We start from the raw sequence: 12,764 nt of genomic DNA, 5'->3' as shown, positions 1-12,764 counted from the left end.
TTCTTATTTATGTCTTTTTCTATGTATCCTTCTTTCTCTCTCTTTCGTTATTACTTTTGAGAAAGGAAAAAGAGGGAAATAAACCATCTACAACCAGGTGACTCTATGTGGTTGATTATGGTCCCTCTTTCAAGACAAAGTTAGGGATTAAACCATCTACAGTCTAAATCTCAAAGGCTGATTATGGTTCCCTTCAAATGAAAATGAAGAGTAGGGGGGAATAAACCATCTACAACTAGGTGCCTCTACTTGTTTGATTATGGTCTCTCTTTCAAGACAAAGTTAGAGAGTAAACCATCTACAGTCTAAATCTCAAAGGCTGATTATGGTTCCCTTCAAATGAAAATGAAGAGCAAAGGGATGAAAATCGTCTACAATCAAATATTCAATTTGATTGACTACGGTTCTCTTTTTGTATGCAAAATTTCAAGGAGTAAGGCTGTCTACAATCAGAATTTCATCTGATTGACTACAACTTATTATGAAGAAAGGAGTGAGAAGGAAATTTTCTTTGTATTAAAGAAAAGATAAATGTATTGCTGTATAGTTTCTCAATTGTATTTTTGTTGGAAAGTAGAAGATCGACTCTCTGATTGATTCTCCATAATTTTAGGTCCATCAGTTTAGGAAACTTAATTTCCTAGAATCATGGGATATTAATTGGAGAATCCCACTGATATAGAAATTAGTTTTTTAGGAAAAGTTAGTTTCCTATTTTATCACCCTGTAAATTAGCTCTGTAATTCTATATAAAGTTGTGTATATGCTCCTTCCAAGACAATACAATCAATTCATTTTTCTCTCAAATTTTCACATGGTATCAGAGCCAGGTTACAACCTAATCCACACATGGTATCTCTTTGGTCATCTCTGCTGCTGGTTCAAGAACTCTCAAACAGTATTTGGGAGGTTCTTGAGTGTCCTTGATTCTTCTTCGAGATCGGCTACAAATCTGAACTCTACATTTTCACAGATCTGAACTCTACATTTTTGCTTCTTTTGGACTGTTGCGCCATTGGATTCATCCTTTTTTCTTGGATCTCTTTGTAGAGACATCAGATCAGTCTGAAATCTTAGATCTGGTGTTGCCCAGAGCAAATTTACTGAATCCCTTTGGTTTCATTTGGATCAGTTTTGATTTTGAGTGGTTTCGATCCACTCTTCAGTTTGGTGGAGCATTACCGTTACCTTTTTTTTTACATTGGCTGAATGATTCTTTAGGCCTTCATCGCCAACCCTTACTAAGTTTTTCAGACCTTCATTGTCTGTTTTTTTCTCTTTCTTGAAGCCCACCCAATATGTCAAAAGCCACCGTATCAAATACCACTGCACAATCGGAAGAAGTTTCCTCACATCAAGCATCTGGCGACCTGCAAGACATTCAGGCAGCATATAGGTTGAACGGGAAAAATTATTTGAAATGGTCTCAGTTTGTTCGAACATATTTAAAGGGAAAAGGAAAGCTTAGCCATCTCTTAGGGATGGGACCGAAGGAAGGAGATCCAAGATTTGATGCATGGGACGAAGCTGACTCCATGATCATGTCATGGTTATGGAATTCAATGAACCCTGAAATCAGCGACACGTGTATGTTTTTATCCACGGCTAAAGAGATCTGGGATGCCATCCGACAAACATATTCAAAAGCACGTGATGCAGCACAAGTGTACAAAATCAAAGTCAAGACTGGAGCAACTAAACAAGGCAGCAAGACAGTTACCGAGTATGCAAATTTACTGCAGAACCTGTGGCAAGAACTCGATCATTATCGGTGCATTGAGACTAAATGTGCAGCGGATGCAGCAATCCTAAAGAGTTTTATCGAAAAAGATCGTGTTTATGACTTTCTTGTAGGACTCAACGCAGAATTTGATCAAGTTAGGGTCCAGATTCTCGGCAAAGAAGAAGTACCATCTCTAAATGAGACTATTTCTCTGATTCGTGCTGAAGAAAGCCGTAGGGGGGTTATGCTTGAACCCCAAGTACTAGAAGGTTCAGCCATGACTACAAGGATGGAACAACCGAAAATACTGGAAGGAATGAAGACAGATTTGTCCTCTGCACGGGACAACAAGGAGTCTCTTTGGTGTACCTATTGCAAGAAACCAAGGCACACCAAAGAGAAGTGTTGGAAGCTGAATGGTAAACCATCGAATAGGAAATGGGGCTACCGAGGAGGACAACAGAAGAGTCGAAGTCAAGCTAACTTCACCACAAATCAGCCGAGCCAAGAAAAGCCTCCAAACAAGACCGAGTTCAATAAGGAGGAGATCGAAAAGTTAAGGGGGCTTCTGGGATCGTTGGAGAAACCTAGTGGTACAGGCTCTCTTGCAATCTCAGGTAAGTTTTCTATTCCTCACGGACTAAATGTCTCAGATGAACCTATTAGGGATTTATGGGTTATTGACTCAGGAGCCACAGATCACATGACTCACTCCTCACTACATTTTAGCACTTATACCCCCTGCCCAAGCAATCGAAAAATAGCCATTGCAGACGGTTCCCTTACTACCGTAGCTGGCCTTGGGGATATCCATATTAATCCATTACTTATACTAAAAAGTGTCATTCATGTTCCAAAATTGTCCACTAACCTGATATCCATCCAAAAACTCACCCATGACATGAACTGTAATGTGCTTTTCTATCCTTCTTACTGTATATTTCAGGACCAGGATTCGGGGAAGAGGATTGGACTTGCTAAGGAGAAGAATGGACTCTACTATCTTGAAGAATCATGCAAATCAAATATTGTCCAGGATAAGTTATCTCTGTCATTCCTTTCATCATCCAACAAAGACACCATTTGGCTTCATCACTTTAGACTAGGACATCCATCTTTTGGAATTCTGAAAACTATGTTTCCCTCCTTGTTTAAAGGATTGAGTGTTGAATATTTTCATTGTGATGTGTGTGAATTTGCAAAACACAAGCGTGTGCCCTTTCCAATCAGTAACAAGAGAAGTTCAGTCCCATTCTTTTTGATCCATAGTGATATATGGGGACCCTCCACAGTTCCAAATGTGTCTGGCTCACGATGGTTCGTCTCTTTTATTGATAATTGCACTAGGGTCTCTTGGATCTTTCTTCTTAAATCTAAATCAGATGTAAGTAGTGTACTCCCAAATTTCCATAACATGATCCAAAATCAGTGTGGGGTCAGAATCAAAAGATTTAGATCGGATAATGCACGGGATTATTTCAACCAAACTTTATCCCCATATTTTCAAAAAGAAGGGATTATCCATGAATCCTCCTGCATTAATACTCCACAACAAAATGGAGTAGCAGAAAGGAAGAATGGTCATCTACTAGCTGCAACCCGAGCCTTACTTTTCCACCAGCATGTTCCAAAAACCTATTGGGGGGAAGCTGTGCTTACAGCCGCATACATTATAAATCGATTACCTTCGAGGGTGTTGGGATTTAAAACACCAATGGAAACACTTTCTCAATTTTATCCCGATCTACGTACAACAAATAATCTCACCCCAAGAATCTTTGGATGCACTGCTTTTGTCCATGTTCATACCCATAATAGAGGGAAGTTAGATCCAAGAGCCATCAAGTGTATTTTTGTGGGTTATTCGTCCACCCAAAAGGGTTATAAGTGTTACCACCCACCTACTAAAAAATTCTTTGTCTCTATTGATGTCACTTTTGAAGAAAAAACACCATATTTCACTCAACCTTATCTTCAGGGGGAGTCTTTGTCATTCATTGAAGATAAGGACAGAGAATTGTTCCCGCTTAGTCTACCTACAGTTTCTCAACACCCAAACTCAGCATCTATACCAGTTCAATCCATATTTGCACCTATCGAACCACCTCAAACCAAACCAACTTCTTCACCCATTCATACTAGACCCATGACAGAGAATGATGAACTTTGTGACTCTATGAGATTGCAGGTATATTCAAGAAGAAGAAACCAGGATCCTAATCTTGTGCAGGTTCAAGATTCAACTCCTAATCCCGAGAATGAGGTAAATACAGTTCCAGAAATTTCTTCTGAATTAGCATCTGACCAAGATCTTCCTATTGCTCTTGGGAAAGGCACAAGAGAATGCACTAAACATCCCTTATATCCCTTAGCAAATTTTGTGTCCTTTAAAAAATTCTCACCATCACATAGGAGTTTCCTAGTTAGTCTAAACACCATTGATATTCCTATACTTTATTTGAGGCATTATCTGATGAGAAATGGAAAGATGCTATGAGAGAAGAGATGCAGGCTCTAGATAAAAATCAAACATGGGAAATTGTTGACCTACCACCAGGAAAGAAACCCGTGGGCTGCAAGTGGGTTTTCACAGTAAAGTACAAGTCAGACGGCTCTCTAGAAAGATACAAGGCAAGACTCGTGGCAAAAGGATATACACAAACCTATGGTGTTGACTATCAGGAGACATTCGCTCCAGTGGCTAAGATGAATACGGTAAGAATTTTGTTGTCACTAGCAGCTAACTTCGGTTGCTACTTGGAGCAATTTGATGTTAAGAATGCTTTTCTTCACGGTAATTTAGAGGAGGAGATATACATGGATATTCCTCCGGGCTTCAAAGGAAATCTAAAAGGAAATAAAGTTTGCAGGTTGAAGAAAGCACTATATGGTCTCAAACAATCACCTAGGGCGTGGTTTGGAAGATTTACTAAAGTTATGCTTGCCATCGGATACAAACAAAGTCAGGGAGATCATACACTCTTTATAAAGCATTCGGATGCAGGGGGAGTCACGGCTCTTCTGGTATATGTCGATGACATAATTGTGACAGGAAATGATGAAAAGGAGAAGGAAGCCTTGAGAAGATGCCTAGTCAAAGAATTCGAAATAAAAGAACTTGGGAGATTGAAGTATTTTCTAGGGATTGAAGTAGCTCATTCCAGAGAAGGCATCTTTATCTCAGAACAGAAATATGTAACAGATCTTTTAAGAGAGACAGGAAAGTTAGCATGCAAACCATCCTCCACACCGATTGAGCCAAATCACAAATTGGGAGAAGCAAATGAAGATCCAGCCGTGAATAGGGAAATGTACCAAAGATTAGTAGGAAAACTTATATATCTTGCCCACACAAGGCTAGACATAGCATATGCCGTGAGCGTGATTAGCCAGTTTATGCACAACTTGAAAGAGATTCACCTACAGGCAGTCTATAGGATACTACATTACCTAAAGGCTAATCCTGGCAAAGGAATCTTGTTTAAAAGAAATACTGGATTAACCCTAGAGGCATACACCGATGCAGATTATGCAGGCTCTCCCATGGATAGGCGGTCCACTACAGGTTACTGAACATTCCTTGGAGGAAATCTTGTGACATGGAGGAGTAAGAAGCAGAATGTGGTAGCTAGATCAAGTGCAGAGGCAGAATTCAGGGCAATGGCTCAGGGAGTATGTGAATTACTATGGCTCAAGATAATGACCTAAAGATCAGATGGGAAGGTCCAATGAGATTATTCTGAGACAACAAGTCAGCTATTAACATTGCTCACAATCCCGTCCAACATGACAGGACAAAGCACATTGAGATAGATAGGCATTTCATAAAGGAAAAGCTGGATAGCGGATTAATTTGCACTCCATACGTCTCAACGAATGGTCAATTGGCAGATGTGCTGACAAAAGGGCTTTGCAGTGTGGCATTCCAAGGACTTATCTCCAAGCTGGGAATGAAAGATGCATATTCACCAGCTTGAGGGGGAGTGTTGGAAAGTAGAAGATTGACTCTCTGATTGATTCTCCATAATTTTAGGTCCATCAGTTTAGGAAACTTAATTTCCTAGAATCATGGGATATCCTAGAATCATGAGATATTAATTGGAGAATCCCACTGATATAGAAATTAGTTTTTTAGGAAAAGTTAGTTTCCTATTTTATCACCCTGTAAATTAGCTCTGTAATTCTATATAAAGTTGTGTATATGCTCCTTCCAAGACAATACAATCAATTCATTTTTCTCTCAAATTTTCACAATTTTCTTTTTCTTTCTTCTCATTCATGTACACCTGATGTAAAAGAAAAGCAAATGAAAAGTTCTTTTTAAGTATCCTATTGTTCTTTTCTTTTGTTCTATGCGTTCATTTCTCCAAGTCAAAATCAAAAGGTGTTCTCTACTTTCTTGTGGGGATGTAATTAAGGGGAACAATCCGTATGATTCCCTGAATGGGCCATACCCAAAATAATACAAACTCAATCACTTGATTGAGTGAATTATGTTGCATGAGAATTTATTAAAATTTTCACACCAACACTCAATAAGGCTGAGTCTCTTTTTTTTTCTCTCTTTTGACTGGAGTAATGAGATAGTAGATGTTCAAGACTGCTATCAGCCTTGAACCCTAATAGATTTCAGGTTCAAAAAAGGAGAAAAAGGTATAGAGGAGAGAGGAGAGAGTAGAGAGAGAGCAGTAGAACACAAGAATTTATAGGTTATGCTAGTTACATGAAAGGACAAATCTGCCCTTGGTATTTACATAACACATAAAACAATATAAAACTGAAATATAAATAACAATTGGAATAACAGATTGACCATCAGCCAACCCTAGGATGACTAGGGCACATTCTACCCTACGGACAGAGTGGGACCACAGCAGTGGGGCCCACATCAGTGTTCTCTACACTCCCCCTCAAGTTGGGAATAAATGTTTATCATTCCCAACTTGGATAGATCCGCCTCTAGCTTCTTTCTTGATACAGCTTTAGTGAGGATATCTGCTAGTTGCATACTGGATGTGATGTAAGGGAGGCATACTTCTTGAGATGAGACCCTCTCGTACAAAATGTTGGTCAACTTCAATGTGTTTGGTTCTGTCATGCTGCACGGGATTATGTGCTATATTAATAGCTGCTTGATTATCACAATACAACATCAGGGGCTTCTCATACTCAATACCCAACTCCTCAAGTAGAGATCTCAGCCATAGGATTTCAGCCACTCCGTTAGCCATTGACCTGTATTCTGCTACAGCACTAGATCGGGAGACAACACTTTGTTTCTTACTTCTCCAAGAGACAAGATTACCTCCCACAAGAGCACAATATCCTGAGGTAGACCTTCTACCATCAACACTCCTAGCCCAATCGGCATCCGTATAGACCTCCACCTTCATGTGGTTATTGTTCTTGAATAGTATACCCCTACCCGGGCATCTCTTCAAGTATGCTAATATTCTTTCTTCCGCAAGAAGATGTGTGGTTCTAGGAGAATGCATGTACTGGTTGACAACACTAACAGCATAAGTAATATCTAGCCGAGTGAGGCAGAGATATAGGAGCTTTCCTACCAATCGCTGGAACATAACCTTGTCTTCAAGAGGCTCCCTACTCTCTGCACTAATCCTGTGGTTCTGTTCAATGGGTGTATCCGCAGGCTTGACACCTAACTTTCCAGTTTCTACCAGCACATCTAGGACATATTTCCTTTGAGAGATAAAGATCCCCTGTTCGGATCTAGCAACCTCAATACCCAAAAAATACCAAAGTACACCAAGGTCTTTCACCTCAAATTCTTGATGAAGGAGCTGTTTAAGGGACTCAACCTCATGGCTATCATTCCCTGTCACCACAATATCATCAACATATACTGCAAGTAGTGTCAAGGAGGACTCTACCCTCTTGATGAATAGAGTATGATCTGACTGGGCCTGTACGTAACCGAACTTCACAAGGGCTAGTCTGAATCTATCGAACCAAGCCCTAGGTGACTGCTTCAAACCATACAAAGCCTTATTGAGCCGGCAGACCTTCTTACCTGTTTCTGCATCATAGAATCCAAGAGGCAAACGCATGTAAACCTCTTCCTGCAGGTCTCCATTCAGAAAAGCATTTTTCACATCCATTTGGTATAAAGGCCAAGTGTGACTTGCTACAAGGGATAATAGGACTCGAATGGTGGTCATCTTGGCTACCGGGGCAAAGGTCTCCAAGTAATCTATACCATAAGTCTAGGTGAACCCTTTTGCAACTAACCGAGCTTTATACCTCTCAATGGATCCATCTGCATTGTGCTTCACGGTAAATACCCATCTGCAACCAACTGATTTCTTTCCTTTGGGCAGATCAACTAGCTCCCAGGTGTTATTTTTCAATAGGGCATCCATCTCAACCTGCATTGCATCTTTCCATTCCGGGACGGATAGGGCTTCTTGCACTGTTCTTGGAATAGGCACATTGGCAACGGAACTAAGGTAGGACCTGTTGGTAGAAGATAGGCGATCATAGGATAAAAACTGGGAAATACAGTGGGCTGTAGATGTGGTACAATGTCGTTTCCCTTTACGGATGGCAATCAGAAGGTCAAGGTCATTTGCAAGAGGTGAAATGGCAACAATAGAGGAAGTCTCAGTGGGCCCTAGGACTGTAATACCTGGACTTGGAGGTGCAGATGAGATTGGAGCTGGCCTGGACTGCTGATGACTGAGATCAACCTGCCTTCATCGCCTGTGATAGACCCTCAACTCCTGATCCCTCTGACCACCCTCATCATTGTAGCTCTCATCGCCTAATGGAATAGGTAAAGGAACTGCCCCACTCTCACTGCTCTCCCCCTTAGGAGAAACCCGAGGATAATAGGGTGTCTCCTCAAAGAAAGTGACATCCATTGAGACAAACTTCCTCCCTGAGATAGGATCATAGCAGCAATAACCCATTTGAGTTTGTGCATAACCAAGGAAAATGCATTTGGAGGCCTTAGGTTCGAACTTGGAGTGATGGGGTCCGAGAAGCTGAACAAAGCAGCTACAACCGAATGTTTTAAGGGGAATAGAAAACAACTCCTCACTTGGGTATAGAAGGGAAAATGGAGATCTCATATCAAGGACCCGGGAAGGAACCCGATTAATAAGATATACCGCCGTGAGGATAGCATCACCCCAGAAGCGAATAGGGGACATTGGAGGTAAACATAAGACTTCTAGCCACCTCCAAGATGTGCCTATTCTTCCTTTCTGCAACTCCATTCTGCTGAGGTGTATGAGGGCAAGAGCTCTGGTGTATAACCCCATGATTAAGAAGGTAAGATGCCAATGGTTTAGCAAAGTATTCCTTTGTGTTATCGGATCTAAGAACTTTGATCTTGGCATCAAATTGGGTTAGGATCATTTGTTGAAAGTTTTGGGTCAGGACAGAAACCTCATCTCGTGAACGCATGAGATAAACCCAAGAAAACCGGGTATGGTCATCAACAAATAACAGAAAATATTTGTACCCACCCATGGAAGGGATGTGATAGGGCCCCCAAACATTAGTATGCACAATATCAAAAGAATTATTACTCCTTTTATTACTCAATAAATAAGACTTTCTACAATGTTTAGCAAACTCACAACTTTCACACTGCAACTGAGACAACTCAATAGACTCAAATAAAGCAGGAAACAAACTCTTTAGAGACCGAAAGGACAAATGACCCAATCGGTTATGCCAAAGCATAACCGGACTCGCACTCTGAGAAACAAATGACATCTTCTCTACTGACTCTTCCTAACGAGACTTCTCCCCGAGTAGATAGATCCCATTCGTCTCACGGCCAGTCCCAATCACCTTCTTTGTCTCCAAATCCTGAAAAACACATCGGTCAGGGAAGAAGGTTACTGAGCAGTTCATATGCTTGGTAATACTACTGACTGAAAGAAGATTAGTATCAAGCTTAGGAACGTGCAAAACAGATGACAGGGAGATAGTATCTGATAACTTGATGTCACCCTTCCCAGAAATAGGAACCAGGGAGCCATCAGCAATAGATACTTTATCCCTACCAGAAGACAAATGGTAAGTGGTAAACAGTGAAGGCAAGCTAGTCATATGGTCGGATACACCTGAATCTATTACCCAACAAGGTTCAGTAGTGCCTGGAGCTGAGGCATGGTAGGCTGAAGCTCAAGTACCTGGATGTGCGAAGGCAGATGTGACAGGAGCTGATGGTGACTGTGGTGGCTGAGCTGAATTTCCAACTTCCTTTTCTAACTGTATTAGGGCAGCCCGAACTGCAGCTAAGGTCTCTAAAGGTGTTCCTCTTGTGCCATATGAGGATGCTGAATTAGTGTTCACGGCCACATGAGCAGTGCCCTTCTTGCTTCTCAACTTTGCCGGAACCAAGTGAGGATGTAGTTTCCAATATGTTTCTTTTGTATGTTTGGGTTTCTTACAATGTTCACATATCACATCCTTTTTGTCTTCCTTCCTCTTGTCCTTCTCTGAATCACCCCCTGATTTGGGTTTGACAGCTACAAAGGCTGGTGTGAAAGGCTGAGGTTGCATCATAACTTTCCTTCTGGTCTCTTCACTATGTACTAAGGAGTATGCCTGAGAGAGAGTCACACTGTCTCTAGTCAAAATCCGTTGCCACACAATATCATACTTTGAATTTAGGCCCACCAGAAACTCAAACACTCGGTTTGTCTCGACCTGCTTTCTATATATCTGTGCATCTTTGGGACTCTCCCACTTAAGAGTCTCTAAGTTATCAATCTCACGCCACAGAGACTACAAGGTAGAGAAGTATACTGAAATCAGTTTCTCTCCTTGTTTAAGGTTTTTCACTTCACATTTCAATTCATATGCTCTGGCAACATTAAGGGGTTGGGAATAAGTTTCTTTCATAACATCCCATATCTCCTTAGCTGTCTTTGCCCACAAGTAATTTCGGCTAATATGAGGCTGCATAGAATTACACAGTCATGTCATAACCAAGTAGTTTTCTTGGATCCACTTGGTATACGTAGGGTCTCCCTTGGGGGGTTCTTTCACATCTCCCAAGAGGTACCCTAATTTACCTCTCCCTCCAATAGTCATCACGGTTGATTAGGCCCATTCCAAATAGTTTGATCCATCAAACTTTACGGTTGTAATTTGACCACCTGTCTCAGAAACACTACCATAACTATTGTTCCCAAAACTGCCTTCTGCCTGATTTTTAAACTCCATCTCGGTCAAGTCTTAAAAAACAGCACTTGGACTACCAATCACAATCAAAACAGTGTAGGACCAATCTGTATTCACAGTGTATGTGCATAAAACAGGTATAAATCTGATCTGAAACCAACTAGCAAACACAACAGCAGCAGTCCGTACAGTTCTCACCCCTTAAGAGAGTTCGAAAACCCCAAAAGGATCTAAAAAATCAGCTTAGAAGCAGATCTGATATGCTTGGCAGAATTAGGGTTTTAATCAGTCCTTAAAGAAAACATTTTAGTTGCACATTCCAATCAGTACCGTACAGATAGACTTGTAGTAGGGTTAATATGAAACCCTAAAAGCTGATCAATGCTAACAAAACTTGAGGACAGCTCCAGGTAAATCGCAAGGTTCAGTCTAACATTAGGGCTTGCCACAAGCTTATTAGGGTTTGCCGCAAGATCACTTTCAAACCCTAGAGTAGGAGAAAAGAACCCTAAGGCAGTTCGGCCCAACAGTAGAGTTTGTTGTAAAACCCTAGAGAATAGAAGGGAGAAAACCCTAGAATGGTTCGATCGCCCTTTCCAGATAGGTCCAACCTATCCTCTCTGATAGTACTTCTCTTAGAAAATAAATAACTTACAAGAAAAAAACTGTTCGCTGCCTTCCAAGGTTACCCGAACCCTACTCTTCTCTGATTTTTCCTGATCACCAACACTCAGCAACCGTGACAAGTCTTCAACAGCTGCTAAACCCTTTGGCGATCTCCAAGAATCAATCCACGAACTTCACTTTCTCAGCCTCCAGCCCTAGGGGATTCTCATGTGGTCGGCTGGACTAGACTCACATGAAAAACCCTAACCTTGCTCTGATACCAAGTAGATGTTCAAGACTGCTATCAGCCTTGAACCCTAATAGATTTCAGGTTTGAAAAAGGAGAAAAAGGTATAAAGGAGAGAGGAGAAAGAGTAGAGAGAGTAGTAGAACACAAGAATTGAAAGGAAGGACAGAATCTAAATGTTCTGCTGCCGCCACTTCTATTTAGTATTTATAGGTTATGCTAGTTACATGAAAGGACAAATCTGCCCTTGGCATTTACATAACACATAAAACAATATAAAACTGAAATATAAATAACAACTGGAATAACAGATTGACCATCAGCTAACCCTAGGATGACTAGGGCACATTCTACCCTACGGATAGAGTGGGACCACAGCTGTGGGGCCCACATCAGTATTCTCTACAGAGATAAAAGAAGTTAGAAACGTGCTAGCTCCTATATTTATCTAAACAGAAGTCCTAATCATAGTAGGACTTTTGCTTACTTAATTAATGGACAGTTGGCTGCCTTTTAGTTTGTTGGGCCTTTCTTTTAAGCCCATAAAGACAAGTGTGAAGAAGTATGGGACCACGCTTTAAATAATGGTCCATACTTAGTTATTTAAAAGCTTTTAAGGCCCATTTACATTAAAATCTTGTAGGCTCATTAACATATAACTTGGGCCAACTTCAATTTAAAACATGGGACTACACATTATGTATGGGCCCACATTCATAATTTTCTTAAGCCCATTTAATTATACTCTTTAAGCCTTATATAAAAGCTTCTTGGACTTAAGTCATATGGGCCAATAATAATAATAATAATAAAAGAAAGCCTAACAATATATGTGTAGGCTTTTTCTTTTACAATTTCCAGCTCATTGGAGGGGCTTTTGTTTTCAACTTTAAGTCTTAATTAAGTCTGATTCACAAAAATCTGGCCCAATCAATTAAAAATGGCTTGAGCACTGCAACCTCAAGCTATTTTGTTTTTGAGCTCATAGTGCTCAAGGGGGCACTGCTAAGTCCTTAAGTTTGT

The 12,764-nt window shown here is 40.7% G+C and overlaps 2 protein-coding genes across 5 annotated transcripts in view; one reads left to right on the top strand and one right to left on the bottom strand.

Moving 5' to 3' along the window:
* Positions 1–12,764, bottom strand: part of LOC104593904 (potassium channel KOR2-like) — a 146,479-nt gene that overhangs the window by 32,365 nt on the left and 101,350 nt on the right. The window lies entirely within an intron of this gene.
* Positions 1,396–2,806, top strand: LOC148791915 (uncharacterized). Its single transcript, XM_088888712.1, has 2 exons — positions 1,396–2,340; positions 2,670–2,806. The coding sequence occupies exons 1-2, from the start codon at positions 1,482–1,484 to the stop codon at positions 2,702–2,704; spliced, it is 894 nt and encodes a 297-aa protein (XP_088744838.1). The 5' UTR covers positions 1,396–1,481; the 3' UTR covers positions 2,705–2,806.

This window comes from Nelumbo nucifera, chromosome 5 (assembly GCF_055504915.1).
Source record: "Nelumbo nucifera cultivar China Antique chromosome 5, China Antique-T2T, whole genome shotgun sequence".
NCBI lineage: Eukaryota > Viridiplantae > Streptophyta > Magnoliopsida > Proteales > Nelumbonaceae > Nelumbo > Nelumbo nucifera.
The sequence above is the reverse complement of the archived record's forward strand: the minus strand, read 5'-3'. Positions and strand labels throughout refer to the sequence as shown.

Bases quoted from the DNA above. Each gene is read 5' to 3' on its own strand.
- LOC148791915 (XM_088888712.1), top strand. From the start codon at position 1,482: ATGGGACCGAAGGAAGGAGATCCAAGATTTGATGCATGGGACGAAGCT. The intron at 2,341-2,669 runs GTAAGTTTTCTA...TGTATATTTCAG, and splicing joins AGGCTCTCTTGCAATCTCAG to GACCAGGATTCGGGGAAGAG.